Source organism: Myotis myotis, unplaced genomic scaffold, assembly GCF_014108235.1.
Source record: "Myotis myotis isolate mMyoMyo1 unplaced genomic scaffold, mMyoMyo1.p scaffold_m19_p_6, whole genome shotgun sequence".
Taxonomy (NCBI): Eukaryota; Metazoa; Chordata; class Mammalia; order Chiroptera; family Vespertilionidae; genus Myotis; species Myotis myotis.
Window position 1 is genome coordinate 21,902,012 of NW_023416368.1, and position 26,245 is coordinate 21,928,256.

General features: G+C 46.1%; 1 protein-coding gene, 1 long non-coding RNA gene and 1 other non-coding gene across 7 annotated transcripts in view; 1 reads left to right on the plus strand and 2 right to left on the minus strand.

Moving 5' to 3' along the window:
* Window positions 1-617: 617 nt before the first annotated feature.
* LOC118658668 lies at window positions 618-6,900 on the minus strand. Its single transcript, XR_004968344.1, has 2 exons — window positions 6,762-6,900; window positions 618-1,267 (listed from the first exon to the last, which is right to left on the minus strand). It is a non-coding gene; the product is annotated as an uncharacterized LOC118658668 (long non-coding RNA).
* A 202-nt stretch (window positions 6,901-7,102) lies between these two features.
* The window catches only part of SH3TC2 (SH3 domain and tetratricopeptide repeats 2), a 53,071-nt gene continuing 33,928 nt past the window's right edge, over window positions 7,103-26,245 (plus strand). For 4 of the 5 annotated variants that reach the window (XM_036314202.1, XM_036314204.1, XM_036314206.1 and 1 more), the window contains exons 1-4: window positions 7,103-7,481; window positions 17,420-17,518; window positions 23,139-23,266; window positions 26,031-26,136. In XM_036314202.1, coding sequence (XP_036170095.1) covers window positions 7,430-7,481; window positions 17,420-17,518; window positions 23,139-23,266; window positions 26,031-26,136 — 385 coding nt within the window. In that variant the 5' untranslated portion in view covers window positions 7,103-7,429. The remainder of the gene's footprint in view (window positions 7,482-17,419; window positions 17,519-23,138; window positions 23,267-26,030; window positions 26,137-26,245) is intronic. The other variant, XM_036314203.1, reaches the window with a different exon arrangement.
* On the minus strand, window positions 24,344-24,450 carry LOC118659387. The gene has a single exon (XR_004968523.1). It is a non-coding gene; the product is annotated as a U6 spliceosomal RNA (small nuclear RNA).

Here is a 26,245-nt window from a genome sequence, read left to right on the forward strand (position 1 = left end):
CTGGCTTGCCCAAGGTCACCCCGTGAAGTGTATCAATGAAAACACCTCGAAAAGAAGAGAGACACATGTCCTTTTGCTTTAAACAGCTTTATTAGATCACAAAGTCAAATGCTATAACAGTGAAAATAGTTGAACATGAGATTTCATCTTTCTTAAGTAAACAGCTTGTAAAACTCATGTCTTCGAAACTGTTCGCCAGGTGAGGAGTGAGGACAGAAATGCCGTTAGGGTGGTCTAGACTGCATGCCTTCGCCCCAAGTAACCTAAAGGAATCTTTCTGATTATCTCCAAGGACAGGTGGATCTGGTTTTACTTGGATGCATTTCCTTGTAGGCTTTCTGTTTGGGACTGAGATTTGGTCTCTGTCACAGCTGACAGGCACATGCTGTTTGCCTGGATGCCCTGTCCCCTCAAAATCCTGTCAGCTCCAGGCCCATCTAGAAGATGAGTAGAGCAGTGATTGTGCACGTGTGCATGCACACACACACACACACACACACACACACACTTACAAGGTTTGCACAAGTGAAAGACAGACACCTATAAAAACTTTTAAATGGAAATCTATATAATTTTATTAACCAATGGCCGCCCAATAAATTCAATAAAAAATATAAAAAACTTTGAAAATCCTCACAACCATTTTGTGAAGTAGAACTTTTTTTTGTTACCTTCACTTAATTATTATCATTGTTATTTTTGAAGGAGGAAGTATGTGGAAGAGCATACCAGTGGAAAATGGCAGAACCGGGATTTGAACTCTGGTCTTCCGGTCACAAATCTCTGCCCAAACGGACACCAAGAGGCAGAAGCACATCAGAGTGCTGGTAAGGTTTCTGTTACCCCACTGGCCAATAGCTTGTCTGGCTGATATTTTTGTCCAGAGAAGACAGAAGACGAACCCAAAGACTGGGAGGTGGCAGGGTGGGGAAGGGTGTGTCCTTTCGTGCAATCCACGTCACTGTGCCGTCTGCTCGGGGCTAGACTGCCTGGGCAGAGAGGTGGCACCTTCAAGAAGAAAAGAGGCGTCCTCTGTTACCATCCAGGTTCCCAGCTAGAGCAAGGGCCCTCAGAACAGGCTGCTGGTCAGACAGAGGCACTCGACCAGGGCAGGAGGGTGCAAAGGTCATGTCTAGAAGGCCACTTTCACAGAAGACAGCTTGCTATATTCATGGCTTCGGCTCCAGAAGATGACCCTTCTATTCAAATGTTGCCTCCTCCGGAACGGTAGCGGCCCAGGCAGTGCTCTCTGAGGGCCATCAGGAAACTGCGGGGGGTGTGGGGCCTTTGTTACTGGAATATGCTTTCTTCCATCTGTGATGCTGTGGACACTGTGCCTGACCCTCTCTACTTGGTATCATCCTTCTGGGATGCCCGGTCCTAGAGACCATCCCTCCAGTAAGGTCAAGAGTAACAGCTTTAAAGACAACCCAGGAGCCCTCCCATGAGCACCCCTGGCACACTGTGCCTACATGTGCATTCCTCCTCCTCCTACTAATACCTACTTCTCTTTGATCATACAGTTTTGTATTTATTATGACATCATCGTGCAACAGTCTAGCTGGAAAACTTGCCATAACACAGAAGTACATAAACTATAAGGACATCGTGTCCCTTCCCCCTTCCCTATCCTCCATCCCTCCCTCACCGGCTACAGAAACTCTGGTCTGTTGTCTGCTCTGCTCTCTGTGGATCCCCTCCCCCAGCCCAAGGCCCGCAGCCCGATTGTGGAGTGAATAGATGGACCCCCATCGTCAGGCTGATGTGGTCCTTTCCCTACACATCCAAAGTCACATACGTGGTGTGATTTTGTACATCAATGTGACCATGCTGTGTACAGGCCTCTTCAGTTTTTGCTTTGTAATGTGTATTAAAGATCCTTCCTAGACTCCACATGTAGACTGGCTTCATTCTTTTTCACTGCTGACTAAACACACCATCATTACTTGGCTCCTCCCATATTGATGGGCGTTTTAAGTTCCTTCCATTTCTCAGGATTTCCTGCCGTGCAGCCTGCCCAGGCCTCTGGTTGCCCAGATGAGAGGAAAGACAGCTGAGGTGGACTCACTGGGTGGGTAGAAGGGCTCCTCCTTCCTACCCCACTCACTGGGTCGGATGCCTGAAAACCTGAATTTCCCAGAAAGATAAGCTGGGCTGAGAGAAATTCCTTTCCCTGGGAGTGGTGGGGAGAGTCAGTCCTGGCTTGTATTTTGTACTTGATACACACACACACCCTGTCCTAGCCTCTCCCCACAGAACTTAATTTTAGAACATGAACTGATTAGTGTTGGCATGTTTTGTGGAAACAGGCAAAACTGAGTCCTGGGGTCTGAGTTCTAATATAGGGTTTGCCACAAAATTACCTGAAAGTATTGAATGAATCATTTCATATTTATGAGACTCAGTTTCTTTACCTTTAAAATGGGCTGGTATGACAGGAATAGTAATCTAATTCCTGACATTAAACTTTCTGATAGAAAATAATGGGTTGGGAATGAGAACAATGCTTAGAGAAGTGGACACTTTCACTGCAAATTTTCCAGGCTGAGGCTTTGGAAAAGCCCCCGGGTTTGCTGTGGGAGCCACGAAACAGGAAACTGCCTTTTGGGAAAGAGCAGTCAGCTGTTCTGGGCGAGGTCAGAGCCAGCAGCTTGGTGACCTGTTCCTGGTTCAGCAGGTCAGCAGCCCCACCTCCGCCCTGGAGCTGCAGGACCTGTTCCTTAGCTGACCTTTGGTGAGGGCACATTTCTCCTCCTTCACAGAGGAAAGTCTGGGGAGCACCTCGCCCGCAGCCTGGTCACCTGTGCCTTCTGATGGCTGCCGGGCCCCTCCACCACAGGCCTGCATGGGTCTCCCTACAGCGTCAGGCACTAACTAGAGCAGTGAGGGCCATGGCCCTGCAGTCACAGGGCTGGCCCTGAACCCTGGCTCTGCTGTGCCTGTCAGCTGAATGAGCTGGGCAAGTCACTCAGACTTAGGTAGGTGGGTGAAGATTAAAGGTGGACTTTTCACATGAGCATATAATAAAAGCTCAGTAAGCATTTATTATTGTTACTAGAAGCCCAGTGCACAGATTTGTGCACTGGTGGGGGCGTGGCCTGCAGGGATTGGCCCACTGTGGGAGCACCGCTCATCCCAGTCAGCCGAGCGGCTGTGGACCTGCCCTTTGAGCAGCTGCTGAATGATGAAATTAGTCTGGGATGGTATTTCAGGGTAATGTCTTGGGTAAAGGCATGTTCTATGTTCTGGAGGGACCTGACGGAGAGCTTTGCACCCCAAAGCCACTCGGTGAATGTCCTTGATGTGTGATGCCAGGTCGATGACACCATCAGGGATGTTCAGGGCAGCCGTGATCCAGGGTCCTCAGCCATCAGGGCAGCCTCCCCGGGGTGTCCACAGTCATGTCCCCTCTTGCCATCTGCCTATGCCAGCTCCCTGTGCTCTTTCTAGAACACACCTTAGAGGGCGTGCATCAGCTGGTGGGGTCAGGCCAGAGTCTGGGTTGTCTCAGGTATTTGATAGGTACAGAGACTCGGCCTCACCCTGGCCTGCTAGCGGCTGTTCCCACTGCTCATCCCAGTCAGTTGAGTGGCGCTCCCACTGTGGGAGGCAGTGACCACCAGGGGCAGCTCCTGCATTGAGTGTCTTCCCCCTGGTGGTCAGTGTGCGTCATAGGGACTGGTCGACTTATCGTTCTGGTCATTCCGCCTTTCGGTTGCTGGGCTTTTATATATATAGATTATTTTATTATTAATGCTTGAGGAAAAATAGACAAATGATGAATGAATGAGAAGATGCAACATCATTCCGCATTCATTCACATGGAATGGCTTTCCCCTTAACTTGTCTCCAATGCAATCATAGCACATTTGCGAATGGGTTTTCCTCAATCTGGGATGCTCTTCCCACCTCCTGTCAAAATTCCTTGCTTCAAAGCCCCCAGTCACATGCCACCTCCTCCAGGAAGATCTCTTTGCTTTTCCCTTTGGGACATGCTAACTTTCTGCTCATGTCACCAGTATTATCTCTGAATACTAATGATTCCCAGGTTCATGTTTCCAGTAGAGGGTGAATAGGTGACATGGTGTGCTTATCGCTCGTGTGGTCTGTAATGGTTTCCTAGGGCTGCCCTTACGAACTACCACAAACTCGGTGGCTTAAGAGAGCAGACATTTATTGTGTCATGATTCCGGAGGCTAGAAGTCCAAAATCAAGGTGCATCTGCATGGCTGTGCTCCCTATGACACCTAGGGAGAAGCCTCCTTTGCCTCTTCCTGGTTTCTGGTGGTTTGCTGGCAGTCCTTGGCTCGCAGCCATATTGCTCTAATCTCCCTCCCTTCATGGTCAGCTGGGCTTCTCCTGTGTGTCTCTATCTCTTCACAGGGTGTTTGTTTATTAAGGACACAAGTCGTATTGGATTAGGGGCCTACTCTACTCCAGTATGAATTCATTTTAACTTAAATAATTACATCTACAACAATCCCATTCTAAATAAAGTCATATTCTAAGGTACTGGGTGTTAAGTCTTCAATATATTATTTTGGGGGGCACAGTTTCACCCACCACACGGTCTTTTAGTTTTTCTCTTGAACTACAGCACTTAAGAGCATATCTTATTATCTGAACTAGATGGTGAAATTTTCCAAGGAAAACCATTCAGTTTTACTTCTGAAGGGGCAAACAGGCTGCGCTTGGGCTGGATTTGTTTGGCAGACATGTTTGTCTGCCCTGAAGTATTGGCCCAACACAGTGCTTGGGAAGAGATTCTGAATTAGTCTGAAAGTCTGGATGTCTGGTTTCCATGGCAAACCAGAATGTCTAGCCACACACCAGGGAGCATTGCACCATGTCCCTCACTGCCTGAAGCCTCTCAGGGGCTTCTCCTCAGACTGGGCAGTGCCCTCCTGGTACCACAGGTACTATATATTCTACTGGTTCTGTTTCTCTGGAGAACCTTGACTAATATACTTTTCTTTGAAAAACATGTCAAACACCTAAGACCCTCTCACCACTTCCACTAACTTCACTCTTGTTCAAGCCATCACCGTCTCTCCCCCAGACGTTATAATTGCTGCATACCCAGCATGCCAGCTGAGCCTATTTTCCAAGGAGCAGCCAGGGTGACCCTTTAAAGCACTAAGTCAATCATAGGACTCCTCTATTTAGTGTCCTCCGTTGGCTCCCATCTCACCCAGAGTAAAAGCTAAAGTCCTTAGATGGCCTTCTAGGTCCTACACATTCTGACCTCCTGCTGCTTTCTCTGACCTCATCTCTGTGCCCTGCCCTGCCTCACTGGACTCCAATCACACATGCTTTCCCTCTAACATGCCACCCAGGGTCCAGCCTCAGCGCCTTTACGCTTGCTACTCTCTCCGTCTGGAAAACTCTTTGTTCTGGTTGATTCATCTGAGCTACCCAGAGCAGAATAGCACTAGTTTCTTGTATCTCAAGAGAAGCAATGACATTATCCAGAATGGACCATTCATTTCAGATTTGCCAAAATGTGTGTCTCAGTCCACTGCTTCAAGGTGTCTGTCATCTATGACAGATGGCCTTCCCTTGACTGATCTGAACCATTTGCCATTTCTGTTCTCTATCACTGTGCCTGTATGAGAATGGTGTGCAGGCAAGTCAAGGAGAAGGACAAGTCTGAGCATTTGCTGCCATGTGCAAGAGAGACCATGGTTTCTCCTCACTGTCTGATTCTCACATACCTCCCCACACTTCCAGTGGCTGCTTTCTAAAGAGCCCCTTGCCCTTTTATCTTGGGCCCAAGAAAACATCCTAATTCACACTTAAACACCATTCCTTGGTGAGGGGAGAGGCGTGGGGCACCTTATGGGAAGTGGATGCTTTAAACATCCTGCATGTGGTGCTGTGATCAGAGAGATCCTGTGTTCCCTGCCCCTGCCCCCTTGCCCCCCACCTGCCCAATAATCCTTCCTCGGTGGAGTCATGAAAAGAGCCCATAACCAGAAGAGTGAAGCCCTGGGCTGTGGAAGCAAGGAGACCTGGCTCAAGTCCTGAATCTGACACCATACATGGCAGGGCCTTAGGCAAGTTGCACACCCTTCTCCATTAGTTTCTCACTCACGAATAGAGGTGATAATGCCTACATTATGGGATTTAAGTGCAGTGATGTATAATGAGCGCCTGGTCTGTAGTAAACTGGGAGTCAAGATGTGTCAGGTTTGAAACGGAAGCCAGACTTCAGAGACACAGTCGACACGCTGTCACCTGTGGTTGAGCTGGTGTGTGCGGTGGACTCTCCCGACCACTCCAGTGAGACGGACCCCTGGGCCATCCTTCCCATTGTCGCCCCAGCACTCCTTCCAGAATTTAACTTGACCAGGCCACCTTCCTGCTTAAAATGCTTGCGAGAGGGACCTCAAGTCCATCCTCCAAGTAGCCCGCAAGGCCGGCTGTCAGGACCCTGCTTTCTCTCGGCCCATACCTCCTCACTCTTGGACCACTCACCACTGACCTTTGCTCTTGGCATTAAAGAAACATCAAGTAATGAGTGGTCCTTGAGCGTGGTTGTTCGATCACCTGTGCCTATGTCTAACCTTGTTGGCATCCAGCCATATTTCCTCCATCCCCTTCGGGAGCTGTCACGAGAGGTTTTCTGAGATTCAGCCACACTGTGTCAATTGCATTCCCCTGCTCTGCTGACTATCCAAAATGGAAAAGAGGTTGGTCCGTGTGACCAGTATTTTTGTGCATACTGTAGCCTTAACATACCTTGTCCTCCACCCTCTCACCTGTAAGACGCTGGGCTACATCTGGCGATTTCTCGGATTCCTTCTCACCAGGACCTTGGGAGCCCGGGCTGGGGCGTTGCACCTTCACCAGCAGGCAGTTGGCTCACTGATGCTGCTGGGGTTGAGGTGAGATGCTGCACCCGCAGCCCCTGCTTCAGCTTCATGCAGATACCACGGAGGTGATTGCAGAGAGAGGCTGGGTGGGGAATCCCTTTCCCCGTGGCAGGCCAGTCTGTGAGGCCAAGTCAGTCAGAGAGGGAGCAAGAACAGCAGCCTGGTTCCTGGGATGCTCTCTGCCCTCCTCCTCCGCCCTGGCTACCCCCACAAGAACCAAACTGTGTATCTGAGTCTTAGAATGCCAGGAATGTGCCACAGCCTGATAGGCATGAAGCAGTCTGCAGAGAGGCAGGGAGGAGCTCTGCTTCCAGGCAGAGGCCTGGCAGTGCAAGGACTGCGGGGCCTGAGGGCTGTGCAGCCCCTCCCATCCTCCCTGGGCCTCCTGCTGCAGCCGGGATTTCAAAGGCTGCATTGTGCATTGAGCCGGGGCCTTGGTCCCTCGTGTGCCAGGGAGTAGGCGGGAGGAGGAACACCGTGGGGAGGCTGTGCCCTGGCAGTGCTCTTCTGGCTGGTGTTCCCAGGGTCCTCGGCCCGTGGAGGATGGTGAACACATGGGTGGCTGCTTCTGCATCCCCAGGGAGCGGAGTCTGTCCTGGGGCCCAGGTGAGTTTCCTGTGGGGCCCTGGCCTGTGTCTTGGCTGAGGTGGTTGGTTCAGTGAAAGCTCAGGGGTCTGCTGGGGTGGGGAAGTTGCTCTTCCAAAGTTGGGGAGATGGTTGTGCTTTCTGGCTCCCTCCTCCCTCCATCAGTGTTTGTCACTCTGGCTTTGTAAAAGGGCGTAAAGCTCGGGAAACATCTACTTTTCCTGAAGAGAGAGGCCGGGAGCTGGCTCTGTGAGGAGCAGTATTGCTCTTGGCTGCCACTCCCAGGGTGTGACTAAGCCCTTCCTTCCTTTCTTCCCAAGTTTCCCTAGGTCAGGAAGAAAGCTCCGGCTGCGAGTTCCTCTGGGGTCCATGGGTGGTCATAAACTTGGCCTCCGTCCCTCAAACCCTATTTTCGTCAGGGTTGCTATTACTAAGAAAAACAGGCGTTTCCTGCCTCCTACCTGTTGCAGGGTGATATACTTTTTTGGTATGTCAAGTTGAAGCCACAGAGAATTATTGCTCTAAGCGAGTGTCAAGCCATTGAGACTTGTCATTGTCTGACCAACATCCCAGGTCTGCCTGGGACGGAGGGGTCCCCCCAGGCTCTAGTCAAGGCTAAAATTGGGACACTCCCAGGCACACCGGCATGGTTGGTCACGCTAATGCAAGTTCCTTGCTTGTCTTCAGAGCAGGACCAAGGTGAGGCCCGTGGTCTCGCAAATGGCATTTATCGGGATGAGTGGTAGCTTTGGGGTGGGGGTGATTGGATTGGGGGAGAGCTAGGGAGGAGATAGAAGAACATCACACAAGGAACCATTCCTAAAACTAGCTGGCATATCATCTCTTCCTGGAGCACTACCATGGTTCCTTGGAGCAGGAGCCCAGAAGAACCCCTAGACAAAGCTTTCTACTCTCTGACAGATGACTCCCCCGGGGGTCCCGTTACTTGGGCTGGCCAATGCCAAAGTGAATGGGAAGTAGCCGTATTCTGGAGCCTGAGCACCTTGGCATCTCCGGCAGGGAGAGGCTCCCAGACTAAGGCCACCCCAGATCTATAAATTATAAGTAAACAAACCTCTAAACAATGCCACTGAGGCAGGCATCACCACGGTTAATCACCTGGCCTTTGAGGCCAGAATGCCTGGGTTTCATCTCTGTTCCTTGACTTGTGTTGAGCAATTTACTTAACCTCTCTGTGTTTCAATTTCCTCGTGTAGATTTTATGATATGACTGTCTTCCTCATATGAGGATTAAGACTACATGTGAAACAACCTGGTACACAGTTGATTAAGCACAATAAATGTCAGCCACATCAATTACATGTCTATGGCCCCGGCACATCACACTCTCCCTCTAGGCCTCTGTTTGCTCATCTGTAAAATGAGGCGGTTGTGAACTCGCCCTGGGCGGTGTCTCAGGACCTCTGTTCCTGCTCCCTGACCTCAGCTTCTGATGTAGCAACTCTGCTTCTGTTTGCTGTCCTGTCCTTCAGCCCAAGATTTCATGTAAGAGAATTCTACAGGTCAAACCCACCAACGAACCACTATTGAGAAAAACAACCTCAAACTTCTTCAACACTCTCATTCAGTTATTTTATTGGTTTACCTGACTTTGCTATTAACAATTGGTTGGCATTCTAGATTCACTTTTTCACCAAGAGTCAGCTTGCCATTTATTTCTATTGAGGCTTTTCATGACACCCTCCCATATTGTTCTCCATACTTCTCAGGGTCCTTTCTTAGGGTGTTGATAGAAGTGCTATAGGTCTGAGGCCAGTTGACATAAACATCCCCTTCTAGGTGCACCTATTTATCCTAGAAAAATGGAACAAAATATGAGACACATCCTGGAACAACTTAATACAGTGGGGTCTTGACTTACGAGTTTAATTCGTTCCGTGACGGAGCTTATAACTCAAATTACTCGTATGTCAAATCACTGTGACGTTCGCTGCACCAACTAGTGGTGGGGTATCTGAAGCTGACTCGTAACCCGAATTTTAGCTCGCAACTTCAAAGCAAAAAATCGGCCGAGAGACAGCTTGTATCTCAAAAAACTCGTTAGTCGGGACACTCGTAAGTCAAGGCCCCACTGTAATTGTGTGACTTTGGGCAAGTCTCTTATATTCTTTGAACCTGTCAAATGATCGTATACAATAGGAGGCTTTGGGTAGAAATAAAAGATAAACATTTATTCAAGGGTCTTGAGGTTTGCAAATTGAAAACACAACCAAGCAATACCCAGAGTGGTGTGCAGAAGCAAGAAAAACCAAGGATTCTTACAGTCAGGAGTACATTCTTGAGAAGAATCAGTCCTACATTCTTAGACTCTGTATGGGTCCAAGATGCTAATCCTCTAGAGGACTGGTGGTCTGGATAATGGATCTCAGGTGGTATGAACACTCTTTCCTTGCCCTTTAAGGGGTAATCAGAGGGTTATCTGGAGGTTTGATGGATATCATGTATTGACCCAAGACTGGAAAGTTCAAAGGTGTAGGTTCCCAGGCTCATTAAAACAAGAATAGAACTGTTTCCTCATACCTCAACCTACTTGCTTTTAGTTATTTTGCAACTTGACTCTAGTGACTTCATTTTATTTCTGCTTTCTATTCGTCAAACCTTAGTTTTCCTGTCTGTAAACTGAATCTAATGGTAGTATCTAGTTCATGGAGCATTTGTGAGGGTTAAATCAGATTATTCATCTCATGGATTTAGCACAGGGTCTGGCTTCTGAAAACCCCTCAGTAATTATGGGCTGTTTTATTGTTAGCAAGTAGGGACCACTCCAGCGTTCCTTCTTCCTAATTCCTGACTCCATAGGACTAGGAGTCTGTGCTCATAATTCTTTGGCTGCTCCTGCCATTGTGTCTGTGTAAGTGGGAGTAAACAGTGAGGATCAACAGTCCTCAGGGGTAAGGGAGGCAGCAAAGGAGAAGGTTCTTGATAGAACTGAGCCCTGGCTGGCTGCCCAGCTGGCTTGCTGCTGTGTGACACAACGACTGATGTTGGTTCTGACAACCCCAGGCATGTTGCGTTCTCACACGTGCGTGCTGCCTGCAGCATTAGTTCCCTGTGATGTCTCTCATTTGCTCACATAAATCTCCTGACTGCAGGTGGTGAGAGGGTGAATTACTGGTCAATTGCCATCATTGCTGACTTCCGGGACCCTTAAATGTTCTTGTCATTGTTTAATAAACTACAGTTGCTCACGTAGGAGTACAGAGAAAGCCACATCGAAGTTTGTCTGTTTAAAAGTTCCTAGCACTTTCTCCTTATTTTCAACACATTCTTGAAGAAATTTGGCAGACTTACACCCTTAAACAGTTGCTGTGGGAGAGATATATTTGCCTACATTGATCCTGTTTGTAACTTCCCTTTCAACCTTTTTGGTAAATACTAATTATCAGTGTAATAATAGGAGATTGAAAGAGAATGCCAAGATAAGATAGGAGAAAGTGGATTCTCATTTCCAGCAAGTTTCTGTGAGTTAGATGTTTCCCGGATTAGAGACTTTAAACCTCAGATTTCTGAGGTCAGGTTCATGTAGTGGAAACAGCAAGGTCTGCACCCAGTGATCTGTGTGGCGCCCGACTCTGCCACAGTTCCCTGTCATTCAGAGACTATATGGATGGCAGATGAACACACGAAAAAAGTGCTCAGCATCATTAGTTATTAGGGAAATGCAAACTGAAATAATGAGATAAAATTGGGCATCTATAGAATGGCTAAAATGAAAATGAGCAACACAGTCAAGTATTGGTGAGGATGTGGAGCAACTGGAACTCTCACACATTGCTAAGGGGAAGCAAAATGCTACAGCCACTTTGGAGAGCAGCTTGATAGTGTTTAAATAAATCCCAGAGTTTTCTGAATTAAGTGTTAGTAACTTTATCTAGCCAGCATTAATAATAAAGACACTAGCTTCCAGAAAGTAATTTATTGATTCATACATGAAAAGTCCGGAGGTTATTTGTTTCAGGTATGGCTTCATCAAGATGTCCAAAAATGTTATCAGGAAGTTCTCTTTCCTCAGCTCTATTTGTACTAGGTTGGTCTCATCCTCAGGCAGGCTTTCTCCCTGTGGTGGGACCTACAGCTCCATGCTGTCACATTTGCAGCGTCAAGTTCAGTGGAAAGAAATCTTCTCGTCCGTAAGAGTGCTGGTGAGTGTCGTACGACCAGTTTTCATGGGCTTAACTTTGGCTGCATGGCTACGGCAGAGCATACTCGATTCACTTATGCTGAGTCCTGTGTCCACGTTTGGAGATAGGGATGAAGGGAGGCAGGCTCATCTGAGCCACAGAGACTGGGTTCTCCTAGGTCACATGGCTAAGCTAATGAAGAAGCCAGGCTTTGAGTCCAGGACTGTCTGATTGCAGAGTCTTTGTTCCCAGACACTGCCTCACCTGCCTCTAGTGTTGGAAGACAATGCAGAATATTTGGAAAGTAGGCAGAAGCATAGGAAAGACACTTTAAAATAACTCAGCAATAGCCACCATGGACCTTTTGGGTTATTTCCTTTCAGTCATTAAAGTACCATATATTTTCCCTAAAGTACTTTATTCTACATAATAGTTTTTTGTTGCCTTCAATAGTGTCCGGTTCTTTTACAAGGCCCAGCTCAGATCTTGAAATTCCTTCATGTTGAATTTTATGTAATTCCATATATGAAAAGGCTTTATAACTATAAATCCTGTGCAACTATTAACTGCTCTTCCTATTATAAAACTCACTTTCATGTCCCAGATTCCTTATTGTTTCTCAAGGAGCTGGCCCCTGGCTCACGCGTCCCTAAGCATCTGTTGAGCTGGCTGCCTCTATGCACACTGGTGGTCCATGAGGTCCGCAAGGTTGGCGACCGCTGCTCTAGGGGACATCGGAAATCCCCGACATCTAATTAAAAACACACATTCCAGTCTACCCCTAGATATTCTGAGGTAGAGTAGGTAGAGAAGGGTGCCAGGAATATTTTAAAATTTGTCCTTTTATTAAAATTTACCATTTATACAAAATTGTGCATAAAGTTAGATGTGTACATCTTGTTGAATTTCCACAAGGTGAATATATCCATCTGTGCTGCTTTCTGTGGCAGTAACTCATTTATTCCCATTGCTGCATGGTATTTAATTGTACATGCTACCATTCACTTATCCATTCTAGTGTAAATGGACATCTGTATTGTTGCCAGGGTTTGGTTCTTATTGATACTGCTGCTCTGAATATTTTAGTAGAGGTATTTTGGTGAACATATGTGTGTACTATTTTGAGTATATATCTACTCAAAATTGGAATTGCTGAATCTTATGCATGTGTATAAATGGATATGCTCAGCTTGAATTGAAACTCTCAGTTTTCCAAAATGAAAATTTTCAAAACTTATTCTTACTCACTTGCCATAAATGTGGTTCTAGTTTATGAGTATCCTTACAAACACTTGGCTTTATCTGTCTTTTTCATTTTAGCTGGCCTATGTAAAGGTGCTTCATTGTGATTTTAGTTTTCATTTCCCTGATGAGCTTGAAAAGGTTTTTATAAATATATTGGCCATTCAGATACTGTTTTTGATAAAATGCCTATCCAAGCTTATTGCCCATTTTTCTAGAAGGTTGCCTACCTAATAAAGATGTATTAGCATTCTTTGTATATTCTGGATTCTAGCTCTTTGATGACTATACATATTGCCTATATTTTCTTCTACTCTGTCACTTACCTATTACTCTCTTAATTGCATCTCTTGATTAACAGAAGTTTCTAATTTAAATGTATTCCAATTTATTCATTATTTCTTTTTTTAAAATATATTTTTATTGATTTCAGAGAGGAAGGGAGAGGGAGAGAGAGATGGAAACATCAATGATGAGAGAGAATCATTGATTGACTGCTTCCTGCATGCCCCACACTGGGGATGGAGCTCACAACCTGGGCATGTACCCTGACTGGGAATCAACCCATGACCTCCTAGTTCATAGGTCGATGCTCAACCACTGAGCCATGCTGGCCAGGCTATCCATTATTTCTTTTGTGAATAGTGCTTTTCCATCCTATTTAGAAAATCAATGGCCACTCCAATGCAGATATTCTTCTACTCCCTCTGTCCCATAATAATAGTAGCAGTTGATGAATGTAACTTGTCCCATAATGATAGTAGCAAAAGAAAATAAATATAGAACGCAACATTTATTATTAAAAAAGTAGATTAAATTAAACAATAAATTAAAAATAGTACTCCTAATTTTTATTTTGAGTGTTCAGATAGTTTCTGGATTTTTCAATAATTTTGTTACTGCATTTTAAACTTGTAGGCAGGATCCATTGGCTGCGAAGCTTTGCTTTCCCTATATGCGTGAGCTTAAAGTTATTGGAGCCATCATTCTACATTGCTTCCAGCATAATTTGTTGAAGTGACAGAAACGTATTATCCAGTATTTCAGGAGAAATATTATCAAAGGCTAATATGGTGCCTCTTCTGCTAAGAGGAATATGTCTAAGTTTTTCAAGTTTTTCTCCATAATCTTTGCATTTACGTCCACAGTTTTGTTTTTTCAAAGAATCAACATTAGCATAAGATTCTCCTTGACAATTATTTTTGGAAGCACATTTCCAAATTCTTGATATGGTCATTCTGTTGCACTTAAATTGTTTTGCAGCTAACGTAATTGCACCTTTCTGCAACTTTTCCTTTTTCTTTTGGTGCATCAAGAACTGGACACTTGCAACTCAATCTTTGCTTGAAAACTCTCTTTTTTTCATCTTTTACAATGGGTTGATATTCAACTGAAATAAAACAATTGATTTCAATCAGTGGATGAAATTAGAAAAATAGTTATAATTCGTAATAATTAGATTAACCTAAAAATTGAAAGATGTGACAAAACAAATGACAGATGTCATGAAACATTGATTTTGATTGAAGGCTTTGCAATTTTGTGCTACAACATAACTTACAGCTGCATTCGCCAATAATTCCCGCTTAAATATTCACTTGCTACTATTATTATGGGACAGAGGGAGTATATTTTTCTACAAGTTTTCTGTACAGGTATCTTTTACAAAACAAGTGTGTTGTGTGAAATTCTGCAATTTTCTTCTCTAAACCTCACACATCTTTAAGAGCTGGGCACCCACCCTCCACCCACGCTCCCCAACCAGGGCCACCATCCTGGCCTTCCTTCTTCAAGGTGGACTCATTCATGGGTCCTCATTGTCCTATAACAGGGATACACTCTCAGGGCTTGCTGAGGCTGAGGGTAAATGAGTGAGCTGTCAGTGTGGGGGATGTGTGGCCGGAGAACAAATGCCCTGTCAAGCGGCAGCAACCACAGCCTCGGCTGACTGTTGCCACTGAGAGTGGGGGCCTTGGGCTGTAGATCTTCCAGTTCTCAAAGCAAAGCCAAGCATCCGAGTTATGCGAAATATCCCAATTTCTAAATGATGCCAAGCAATTCAAACTTTAAAATTCACTCTGTGGGGGAAAAAATAGAAAAAGAAGAAATATTTGTGGGTTTTCTGTGGCCTGTGCTTCTGGTCTACCAGCCTCCAAACTGTGTCCTAGCGTAGCGAAGCGGGCCGCCACTCCGGGTGTGACCCTGGGACCAGCAGGAGCATCACCGGGGACCGTGGGAGAAATGCAGATCCTCAGGCTTTCAGCTCTGGAAGCAGCATCTGCCTTTTATCAATGTCCCCAGGTGACTCACATGCACGTGAAAGTTTGAGGACCTCCGATGCAGACATGTGGTTCTTCACACTGACTCAAATTAGAAGCATTTGGGGAACGTAAGAAAATACCTGTGGCTGGGCTAACTGCAGTCCACAGAAATCAGCATTTATGGAGATGAGGGTAGGCACTGGTATTTAAAAAAATCAAACTGGGTGCGTCACATAGGCAGCTAGTGTTGAGAAGCACTGCTTTAGTTCAGTCCCTTATATATGGCGGGAAAAGTGAAATCTCAAAAAACGGACACATGGAATGTCTTGCCCAAGGTCACCTAACTGATGTATGGGGAGGATCTGATGGTGCCCGACCTCGTGTCTCATGATTCCCAAGCCAGTGTCCTTTTGCTACAGTTACTTTTGGCTCCTGGGGGCAGAACTATGAAATGATCCTGTTCAACTAGAGCTCATTATCGCCAGCTTTCCAGCTAAGCTGCTTAGCTTTTGGCGCTGAACCATACCCGAGATTTACCGGATGAAGGGCTGTGAGCTGATGGGCCCCTCCTTCTGCCAGTTTAAGCCAAAATCCATGTCATTCTCCCTGTTCACCACCAAAAGAGGATGGACTGTTTTCTATACGAAGAAATGGAAGTCCTCCACTTGGATCTCAAAACCCGCTGCACAGGCACAGGAGGGGGCACAGACTCCAGGCAGCAAGATGAGGATTTGGGTTCGGCCTGAACCGGTTGTGACCATATGGAGCATGGTTGCACTATCATTTGTCATGCTTGGGCTGCATCACCAGCAGCAAAGGTCTAGAGCAGGGGCGGGCAACCTTTTTGTGAGTGCGTGCCAAAACCAGCAAAATCTCTGACTCAAAATTCTTCTGCGTGCCAACCCTAATTTTTTGAGAACATGTTACGCCTACTTGATATCTCTTAAGGTGTACGTATGTGAAGAATCTTGAAGAAATAATAAAATTCATTCGAGCGACAAAAACACAGTATATGATGATGAAAAATACATTTATGTTTTAATGTATACATGTTATGTAAAATTATTTATTTATCTAAGATACACCTACACTGAATTTATCTGAAAAATAAAAAAGTCAATATTAAGAAAAAAATTATAAACGGAAGATTATAAGAGAGGGTTTCGCGTGCCAGCAAAAGTTACTGGAGTGCCATGTTTGGCACGCATGCCAGGGGTTGCCCACCCCTGGTCTAGAGTGAACACCTGGTAGCCTGCTTGACTTTGACCCACCACCATTGTGCAAGTGAAGAAATGGGGGTGGGGGGATTAAAAGAGTGACTCGAACAGTGATTGCCAAGATTGCTAACCCCTCTTTTCAGGGCCAGGTAATATATGATTCAGACCCCATGTTATAGTCCTTGAGCAATGTCATGGTCAAAAGAACAGAGTAACCAAAAGTAATGTATCCTCTTGTATTTGGAGGATGCCATAAAGGAGACCCACTTTCCATAGCCATTCTTGTGAAATTACCCTCTATTCTTTTTTTTTTTTTTTTTACATATACAGGATATCTCCAAAAATGTACACACACTTTAACAGCTGATAGCTCAATTGATGTTTCTTTCTTTTCAAATTTAACCCATTGGAATTAATAATTATTCAAAACGTATATACATTTTTTTTGGCACACCCTGTATATATATCTACTGCCTCATGCTGTTTAGCCACACTCTCTTCTCTTTTCAACTCTCTGCCATCAAAATAGCTTTCTCTCTAACCCTGGCCTGTGTCACAATCTTCTTTTTTATCCTTTCACTCCAGTTCTATAGCTGCAAAGACAGAAACATCTGGAGAGCTGGGGACAAGAGACCTCCCATACAGGACTCTATTTAGTGGGCAGACAGAAGGACAGTCTGGGGACATTCATATGTCTCAGGATTATTACAGCCATGCCCCAGCCATCTCCCCAACAATGCCTCTCTCCCTTGTTCTGCTCCAGCACTTCTGTTGTCCTTAAACAACGCTGTAGTCAGATCTATGATGACCTTGTTGACCCAACATATATTCCACACTTTCAGTGCATCATGCCAAGGGACTCAGTCTGGCCTGTGGGTGGAAATCTGTTTCTATTTTAATAAAACGGGGAAACTGTGACTGTTGCATGATTGAGATGACATGTGTGATAGTTTTTTTGGATCATAGTTGATCATAAATAATTATAAGGCAATGGTGATAGAAGTCTTCCATGCCACCAGCCCTGGAGAAAAAGCTCTCAGTCCTTGTTTATACCTTGCTTACACTTTCACAATGATCTTTCATTTGATCTCTTCCAGGTAAAGAAACTCTTTCCAAGGATCCAGCCATATCGAGTGAGTTTAGATCCTCACCTGAAGATAAGGAAAGATGTTTCCTGTTACAGAACATGACTTCAGGTATCTAAACCCTAAACACAAACCCTATTAAAAAAGAACAAAAACATTTCCATGTAGAATATTGCAGCAACCTCCTGGCCACGCCCAACTGCAGGCTCCCTTCCCCTTATCCTTGTTAGAACCACCACAAAATGCATCCTGTAGGCATGACCTTGACTATGACATTGCCTTGCTCACCAGTCTTCCAATGCTCTCCATTGTCAAGATTAAGTTAAACCTCCTCAGGCTGATACTCAAAGCTCTTCACAATCTGGCATGTATTAGGAGCTCCATTCATACTTCTTGTACTAATAAAAGTTAATTTGGTTAAATTTTAAAATCAGGGGTAATTTTTCCTAAATAATTATGTATTCTACATGGTATCTAAAAGAATTACTTGTACATAGCTGGTGCTCGGAAAATGTCTGGTAAATAAATACAGCAATAGTTGAACAGGGGAGAAAGTAAGATGGTGGCATAGGTAAACACCGGGAAATTGTCGCCTCACACAACAATTGAAAATTACCGCAAAGGACTGAGCAAACATCATCCAGAACAACAGAAATTCTGGCTGAGTGTAAATTCTACAACTAGAAGGAAAGAAAAGCACGCTGAGAGCCAGAGGCGCTGCGGAGGTGAAGTGCAGAGGTACGGCGGCTCGCGCGCGCGAGGAAAGGGGGTGGCACCTGGGGACGCGGCTGTCTTTTTGAATCACAAGCTCCCGACTGCTCTGAACTCCGGTTCCGGGAAGTCTCTGGGGACCCAGGACTCATACGGGGAGAAGCTGGTCTGTCCGGCAGCGCACGAACTTGAAGGCGGCTTTCCCTCAGAGGTGCTTGCAGCAATTAGTGGGTCACTGAGACCCGCGACTCCGGGCGGAGAATCAGCCATAGCTCCTTGATCCGCCCTTGGATTCCCTGAGACCCCGCCCCACCCAGGCTGCGCAGAGGCTTTTGCATGTGAATGTACCTAACTGCAGCCCAGCCAGGCAGACCCGGAACTTCCAAGAGAAGGCCCAAGGCCCCGCAGCGGCTTGCATTGCTTCACAGCTGAGCCTCTTCGTGGCTCCTGCTGTGTGGCCTCAGGCAGAGGCTGAATTAGCACCTCCTTAGATCCAGGAGCCACTGTACCCAGTGGTCAGAGGGGGACCATCCAGACTGCAACTCCTCAGATCCATAAGGGACACACTCAGGGAGCAGACTCAGTGAGCACCAAAGCCCCACTGAAGCAAGTCTTGCCCCAGAAGGGTGTCTTCAGCACAGAAGTTCTCCCACTTTAGACACAGCTGATTCTCATAGCCAATTGGCCTGGAGGTCAATTCCTCCCAGTGATTCTACAACAACCAAGGCACCAAGAGTGCACCAAGAGTGTCCACCCCAGGTAACTGGGGAGGCTGAGCTACTGGGCCCTACAGGACACCTGGCGCGCAGGGCCACTCTATCAACACAGGGAAGCTGCCAAAATGCGGAGACAAAGAAACAGGTCACAAATGGCAGAAATGGAGGAAAGCAAATGATTGGATATAGAGTTCAAGGCCACGTTTATAAGGTTTTTCAAGAATTTTATGGAAACCGCCGATAAATTTAATGAATCCCTCAATAAGTATAGTGAGACCATGGAGGACATGAAAAAGGACCAACTAGAAATTAAGCATACACTGACTGAAATAAAGAATAATTTACAGAGATCCAGCAGCAGACAAGAGGATCCCAAGAATCAAGTCAAAGATTTGAAATACAAAGAAACAAAAAATACCCAACCAAAAAAGAAAAAAGAAAAGAGATTCCAAAAATATGAAGATAGTGTAAGGAATCTCTGGGACAACTTCAAGCGTACCAACATCAGAATTATAGGCGTTCCAGAAGGAGAGAGAGGGCAAGATATTGAAAACCTTTTTGAAGAAATAATGACAGAAAACTTCCCCTACCTGGTGAAAGAAATGGACTTACAAGTCCAGGAAGCGCAGAGAACCCCAAACAAAAGGAATCCAAAGAGGACCACACCAAGACACATCATAATTAAAATGCCAAGAGCAAAAGATAAAGAGAGAATCTTAAAAGCAGCAAGAGAAAGACAGTCAGTTACCTACAAGGGAGTACCCATACGACTGTCAGCTGATTTCTCAACAGAAACCATGCAGGCCAGAAGAGAGTGGCAAGAAATATTCAAAGTGATGAATAGCAAGAACCTGCAACCAAGATTACTTTATCCAGCAAAGCTATCATTCAGAATAGAAGGTCAGATAAAGAGCTTCACGGATAAGAAAAAGCTAAAGGAGTTCATCACCACCAAACCAGAATTATATGAAATGCTGAAAGGTATTCTTTAAGAAGAGGAAGAAGAAAAAGGAACTCTTACCATTTGCCATAGCATGGATGGAACTGGAGAGCGGATAAATACCACATGATCTCACTCATTTGTGGAATATAATGAACAACATAAGCTGATGAACAAGGACTGATCCAGAGACGGAGAGGCATTGATTGGACTGTCGGGACTTGGAGGGAAGGTAGGGGAGGGTGGGGGTAAGGGGGAAAGATCAACCAAAGGACTTATATGCAAGCATATAGGCCTAATCAATGGACATGGACAACGGGGGGGGGGGGGGTGAGGGCATGAGCGGGGGGCGGGTAGAGGGTAACGTGGGGACAAGGACATATGTAATATCTTAATCAATAAAAAATATATTAAAAAAAATAGTTGAACAAATATGTGGTGGTCATATTTGTATTCTATATACTACCTGACAACACCTTCTACATTGCAGGTTCTCAATAAATATTTGTTAGCGAAATGAATAAGTGAATAAAGGGTTGAATGTGTGAGGTGATTGATCAGAAGGGCATCTGTATAAATTGTTCAGAAGCAGAAAAAGATTTTGAACTTAATGTGAGAAAAATCTTATTCTCAATGCATGCCTCTCACAAGGGTCCCTTTAAGAGACCTCAGGGAAGCTGGCAAAGGGAGAGTTGTCATCAGAGAGCGACTCCTGGGCTGACCCTTGTACCCAAGACTCTGAGGATAAACCTGTAGAAGACTCAGTTTCTGTCGTGTAGTAAAAGGGGCCATTTTGAGGGCAAACCTTGTGCCAAGCGTGTGCTAAGTGATCCTCATATGTTCTGCCCATCCTGCCTCACTCACCTCGGGGAGGTGGCGCCACACTCCCCATTCTGAAGGTGGCAAACAGAGTCTCAGAGAGGGAGGTGACTTCCCCACTGCCACAACTAATAGGTGATGAGAAAGGCATTCAAACCCGGTCCTTTTTCACAACCACGGGCTCCACGGCCCCTCCAGTCATGTATTTCTCTCCAGCAGACAACAGGTTTGTGGAAAAGGTTTACATTATGAATGTTCTTTCTGAAGGAGATAAATCATGTAAATCGATATTGTATAAGTGTCTTACCAGGTTTGTTCTTTTCCTAATTCCAAATTCTGTCAAACTGCTTGGTTGGCAATAAGCAAAACCTTACCCTTCACTTCCTTCTTTTGTGTCAATCTGCTCATCTGCCTGTCAGCTGGGGCCATGCCCGCCAAAAGCTGCATCCCCATCTGCTGTTTCATGAACACAATGGAGTCAGCATTTTGCCTTATCTGTGCCCAAAGGCCAAGGCCAGTGAACAAGGGGTATGTGTAGGTGAAACTTAGTCAACCGAGGCTGAACTTGTTCCTTTTTCAGTGTTTTCTGCCAGGGCGCTGCTTCTAGGAAGGTCACGGGAGAGAAGGGGGGCCTCGGCTCCCGCTGCCAACCTCTCCTTTATAAGGAAGAGTTGCAGACAGAATCAATCAGATACATGATTATGATTAAAAGGCCAGACAGAAATATGACAAAATGCACTTCGCCGTGAACTAGAGTGGACTTGACTTCGCCCTGTCTGGTGACGCAGAGGGCACTGCAGGATCCTGCAGTGGGCCCAGAGGCTCCGCTCCGAACATTAGCTCTCACTGGCTGAGATCTCAAAAGCAGTTTGCTTATTTACATCCTGGTCTTTTGAGTTTCATATCCAGGGATGCATGGGCATGCGTGGCAAAGGGATTTATATAGAGGGGGGCTGTCAGTCACTAGGAGCCATTACCAGAGAGATTCCAGAGGGGAGTTTGGATTAGGTTTTGCAAGAACAGACAAGTTTGGTGAAAAGGAATCAGAGACTCAGAGTCAAGGTTAAATATAGGTGTGACAGTTGAGGGCAGTGAGAGCAGTGATTGCTGGAGTACTGGGGTGGGCGTGAGGATTTGTGAGGGGCAACAGCTAATGCTTAATGTGTTTGTGAACATTTAGAATGTACCAGGCACCAGACAAAGCTTCTATGTGCATTATCTTGTTTAGTAAGCCTCTGCAAACCCCTGTGGGACAGGTACTCTAACAGCCATTTTGCTAATGAGACAAGTCAAGCATAGGGAAGTAATTAACTGCTCAGGTGGTGCAGTTAGCAAGGGCAGGGCCAAGCCTTGAGCCCAGGTCTGTGTGACTCCTCCCCCCGGACATCCCCTCCTCCTAGAGATCCGTGTGCAGAGGGGCTGCCCGCCAGAGGGTGGACCTGGACTGCCGACGATGCAGGGCTTGGATGAGATTAGAACACAGGCCAGGGAGGAACGGGAGGCAACAATCATCCAACTGAAGTTCACGCCAATGCCAGGTCAGTTGCGCATGTCATGCTGGAGCTGGTCTATAGCCACAGCACATTCAGGACTTCTGGGTTAAAGACAGGCCTCTCCACGGTTGGGGCCCAGGACTGCCCTGTGGACCCAGGCCTGTGTGATAGGGGCCATCTCTAATGTGCTCGGGAATTGCCGAGGTCCTGGCAAGTTTGGGCTGGAAGGGAGACTTCTGTGATTATCCAGTCCAGCACCTTCTGGGTTTATTGTGTTTGATGATTATTAATGGCCTTGCTACTGATTCTCTAAAGAAGACACCTGGCAAAGTGCGGTTCTAAGATGAACCTCCTGAGTGTGGCCTTTCCTGACAACGCTGCCCAAAGGCACACCCCACCTCCAAGGGCCCCTACAGGGCCCATGCCACTAGGTTTCCCTCTGTGTCCAGCACTTAAAACAGCGTCTGCTCACAGTATTCAATGTGCCATTTGAGAAATTAAAGATAGATTGTAATAATCAACCAATTACCCAAAAACATTAATAAATGCTTATCAGAAAGAGACAGGTTAGAGACAACGTATGTGTGTATGTAAAATGTGTAAAGTATATCATATCTATTATAACCCATAAATGTGACATACGAATGCATTTTTCTAAATACACAAATAGTTAGAAACTTTCACAGGTTATCTGCAGGTGGAAGTATATGTCCTCGCTGGTTCTCTAGCAAATGCTTGATGTGCTTGGTGAACGTTCAGTGACAGTCTTGGCATTGTCACCTCAGTGCCAGGCAGCGTAGGAATAACCTGGCTCACAGCAGAAATAACCAACCCAAGCGCACCAAGTCCCGGGATTCCCGGGCATCCGGACCTCAGCATTTCTTTCTGGGGGACAGTTTCAAGGAGGTGCTCCGAGCATCGTTAGGATCACCCGTAACCTCTGAGTAATGAGGGCAGCCCTGTAGGGTTTAGATGAGGGAAACACTGGTGCTTATCTAGTTCTTTCCTCCCTTTGCATTCCCGACCTCATCGGGCTCCCTGTTCTCTTTCAGACCTGACACTCTCCTTCAGTGTGAAGAGCCGCTCCAGGAGGTGTGTAAATGGCCCCCTGCAGGAAGCAGCCAGGAGGCGGCTCTGGGCGCTGGAGAACGAGGACCAGGAGGTGCGTGCTCTGTTTAAGGTGAGCTTGGGCAGAGCGTAGGAACGCCCAGCCTGTGCATCCTCTGCTACAGGCTCCCAGGACCCGAGACAGCGCTGGGACTAAGTGGGCTCTGGAGAAAACATCTGGCTGAACAAATGAGGGACACATTCTCTGCTCAGCAGGAGGGCAGGAGCTCGGACTGGGGGAGCCCCTGGAGTTGCAGAGCCAGAGAAAACTTCCTTTCAAATCTGCCATCCTTAGCTGTGTGACATTCCCAAGTTGTGTAACCTCTGTAGGATGGGAATCACTATACCTACCTTATTAAGTATACGTAAAAGAAAATTGGTGAACTTGAATTTTAGTATTCTTATTGTGCTAATATATATAAAACATACATTTCATTGAATTTAATCATTTGAAGTGTACAGTTCGGTGACATTAAGCACATTCACATTGCTGTGCTCCCCTCTCCACTGTCATTGCAGAACGTTTTCATCATCGCAAACTGAAACTGTGCCCGCTAAGCAATAGCTGCCCCCCATCCCCTTTCTCAGCCACTGCTAGCCACTAAGTATCCATTTTTTTTTAAGTATCAAAATTGCCAATCAAGAATTAGTAACTATAAATATTAGAATTTGAGAAGGAAAAGGCAATAAGGTAAGTAAACCAATTTCTGATCTTCCATAGTGGGAAGATATTATCTTTGATTGTTAAACCCAGGGAGAAGAGTATGACCCAATTGCTTGCAGTTCAGGAGGCATTTACTGGGAGAGCTAAAGTCAAAATTGGTTAAAAGTTGTTGCAGTAGAGGTGGGGGAAGGAAAACAATATTTTACACAAACTTACGTTCTAGTTATTTTTACAGGCTCCGCATTCCTCTGATACATATTTAGAAGAGAAGCGTGCTTTCTTACTCTGTCATGTAACCAGTGATCACATCTGTGTTTTGGGGAGGAGTGAATGAGAGTTCTGCAGAGAGCTGGGCATTGTGCTGGGGGGTGGGGGGGGGGGGCGCTACTGGTAAGTGCTCCATGCCTAGTAGATCACATAAACAATAGGGTGGTTTTGGTTTTAAATTTTTAGAATTCAGGAACCATAGAGTTTCTTTCTTTTTAAAAAAATATGGAACGCTTTACGAATTTGCATCTCATCCTTGGGCAGGGGCCATGCTAATCTTCTCCGTATCGTTCCAATGTTAGTATATGTGCTGCCCAAGCGAGCAGTGTCTTTTAATCTAGGTCGCTTTGGGCACGGGCAAGAGCTGGGTTTGGCTGAGTGATCGGGTCTGTGGGCTGAGGCTCCAGCAGGGCCAGCTTTCGGGGAAAGCTGAGGCCTGGCGTCATCTGGATCCAGGCAGGGTGCCACAGTGCACTCGCAGGTGACCTTGGGCGACCTGCTTAACCTGTCTCCCCCGGCCTCCTTGACTATAAGACAAATAATCCCATTTTCCATTTACCTGAAATGGCCTTTGATTATAAAACGCACCATTATTTTGTTTACCTCTAAGGATGAAAATAAATGCTGCCCATCAAGTATGATGTCATGCTTTCTTTCCTTTTTTGAAAAAAATATATTTTATTGATTTTTTACAGAGAGAAAGGGAGAGGGATAGAGAGTTATAAACATTGATGAGAGAGAAACATCGATCAGCTGCCTCCTGCACACTCCCCACTGGGTATGTGCCCGCAACCAAGGTACATGCCCTTGACCGGAATCGAACCTGGACCCTTGAGTCCGCAGGCCGACGCTCTATCCACTGAGCCAAACCGGTTAGGGCGATGCCATGCTTTCTTATCTTTGGTGTCAGAAATGGTTAAATGTGTTAACAATGCATTTTAGAATGGATTAAGTACTGTAATTGTACTTTTCCCTGGGGTTACTGTGGGAATTAAAGGAGGCATTGCTCATAAAGCTCTTGGTGGAGTACTTGACAAATAGTAAGTTCTCTGTAGACCAATGTTTGCCCAGACCCCTGCCTTGAGTACTGGGCCCTTCATCCTGAGGACCTGGGCCTCGGGGCCTGCTAAGGCAGAACACCAGGACTCTGGCTTTGCTGAGCGAGGGGCTCTTCCTTTGGGTCCTTCCATCCTCTTCTTTCCCCAAGCTTCTCCCAGGTCAGGGCTCCAGGGTTGATTAGTGATGCGGGACCTGGCCTGGGGAGACAGGGACTTTCTGATCATCACTCGTAACAGTCAACTCCAGAGGCGTGGGCAAGCAACAGAGTCAGATTCCAGGGGAAAACCAAGTTTGGTCAGTGACTCAGGTATTAAAAGGGGGTGGGGGGAGCTTGCCAGTCCGCTCTCCCTCTGCTTGTGAACACGTGACAGTAAGATCAGCCTTTTTGGAAGGTAGTTGGCCAACTTTATAAAAATATCAGTAGACATAGATTCATAATAAAAGGTGCCATCTTTGATTTATATCCCCTACCCCCCCACCCCCTCTTTAAAAAATTTCATTTACACAACAGGTAGCATTCGCTGCACTTGGTTCTACACCCTGGTGTTGTTTCTCTTGGTCACTGCCATTGTCCCATTTAGCAGGGTATATTCGGAGGCTGTTATCAGTGCACAGAGTGTGTCTCTTCTTTCTTGGCTGCGTGACATCACAAATCCCATTGTCTGGATGAACCATAATTCATTTTCACCAGTCTCTTCTGATGGACATTCAGGTTGTTTTCCTTTGTGTGTGTGTTTGATGTAAAATTCAGTGCCATGATTAAGAAACTGACACAAAGCATTTTGTGCTCCTGTGGGCTTGTTAACAGGACACTGTCGCCCGCTGACTCACCGTTCTCTTTGTTCAGGACCTCTCAGCCAGGTTGGTGGGCATCCAGTCCCAGCAGGCCCAGTTCCTCATCACTTTCAAGACCGTGGAGGAAATCTGGAAGTTCTCCACCTACCTGAGCTTAGGTACGGCAGGGAGCAGGCGGGGGGGACGAGCGCCCACGCCACAGAGCTGCCCCGCTGCAGGGCTTGACGAGAAGGAATTGGTTTGGCTCAGAGCATTAAAAGAGGTAGA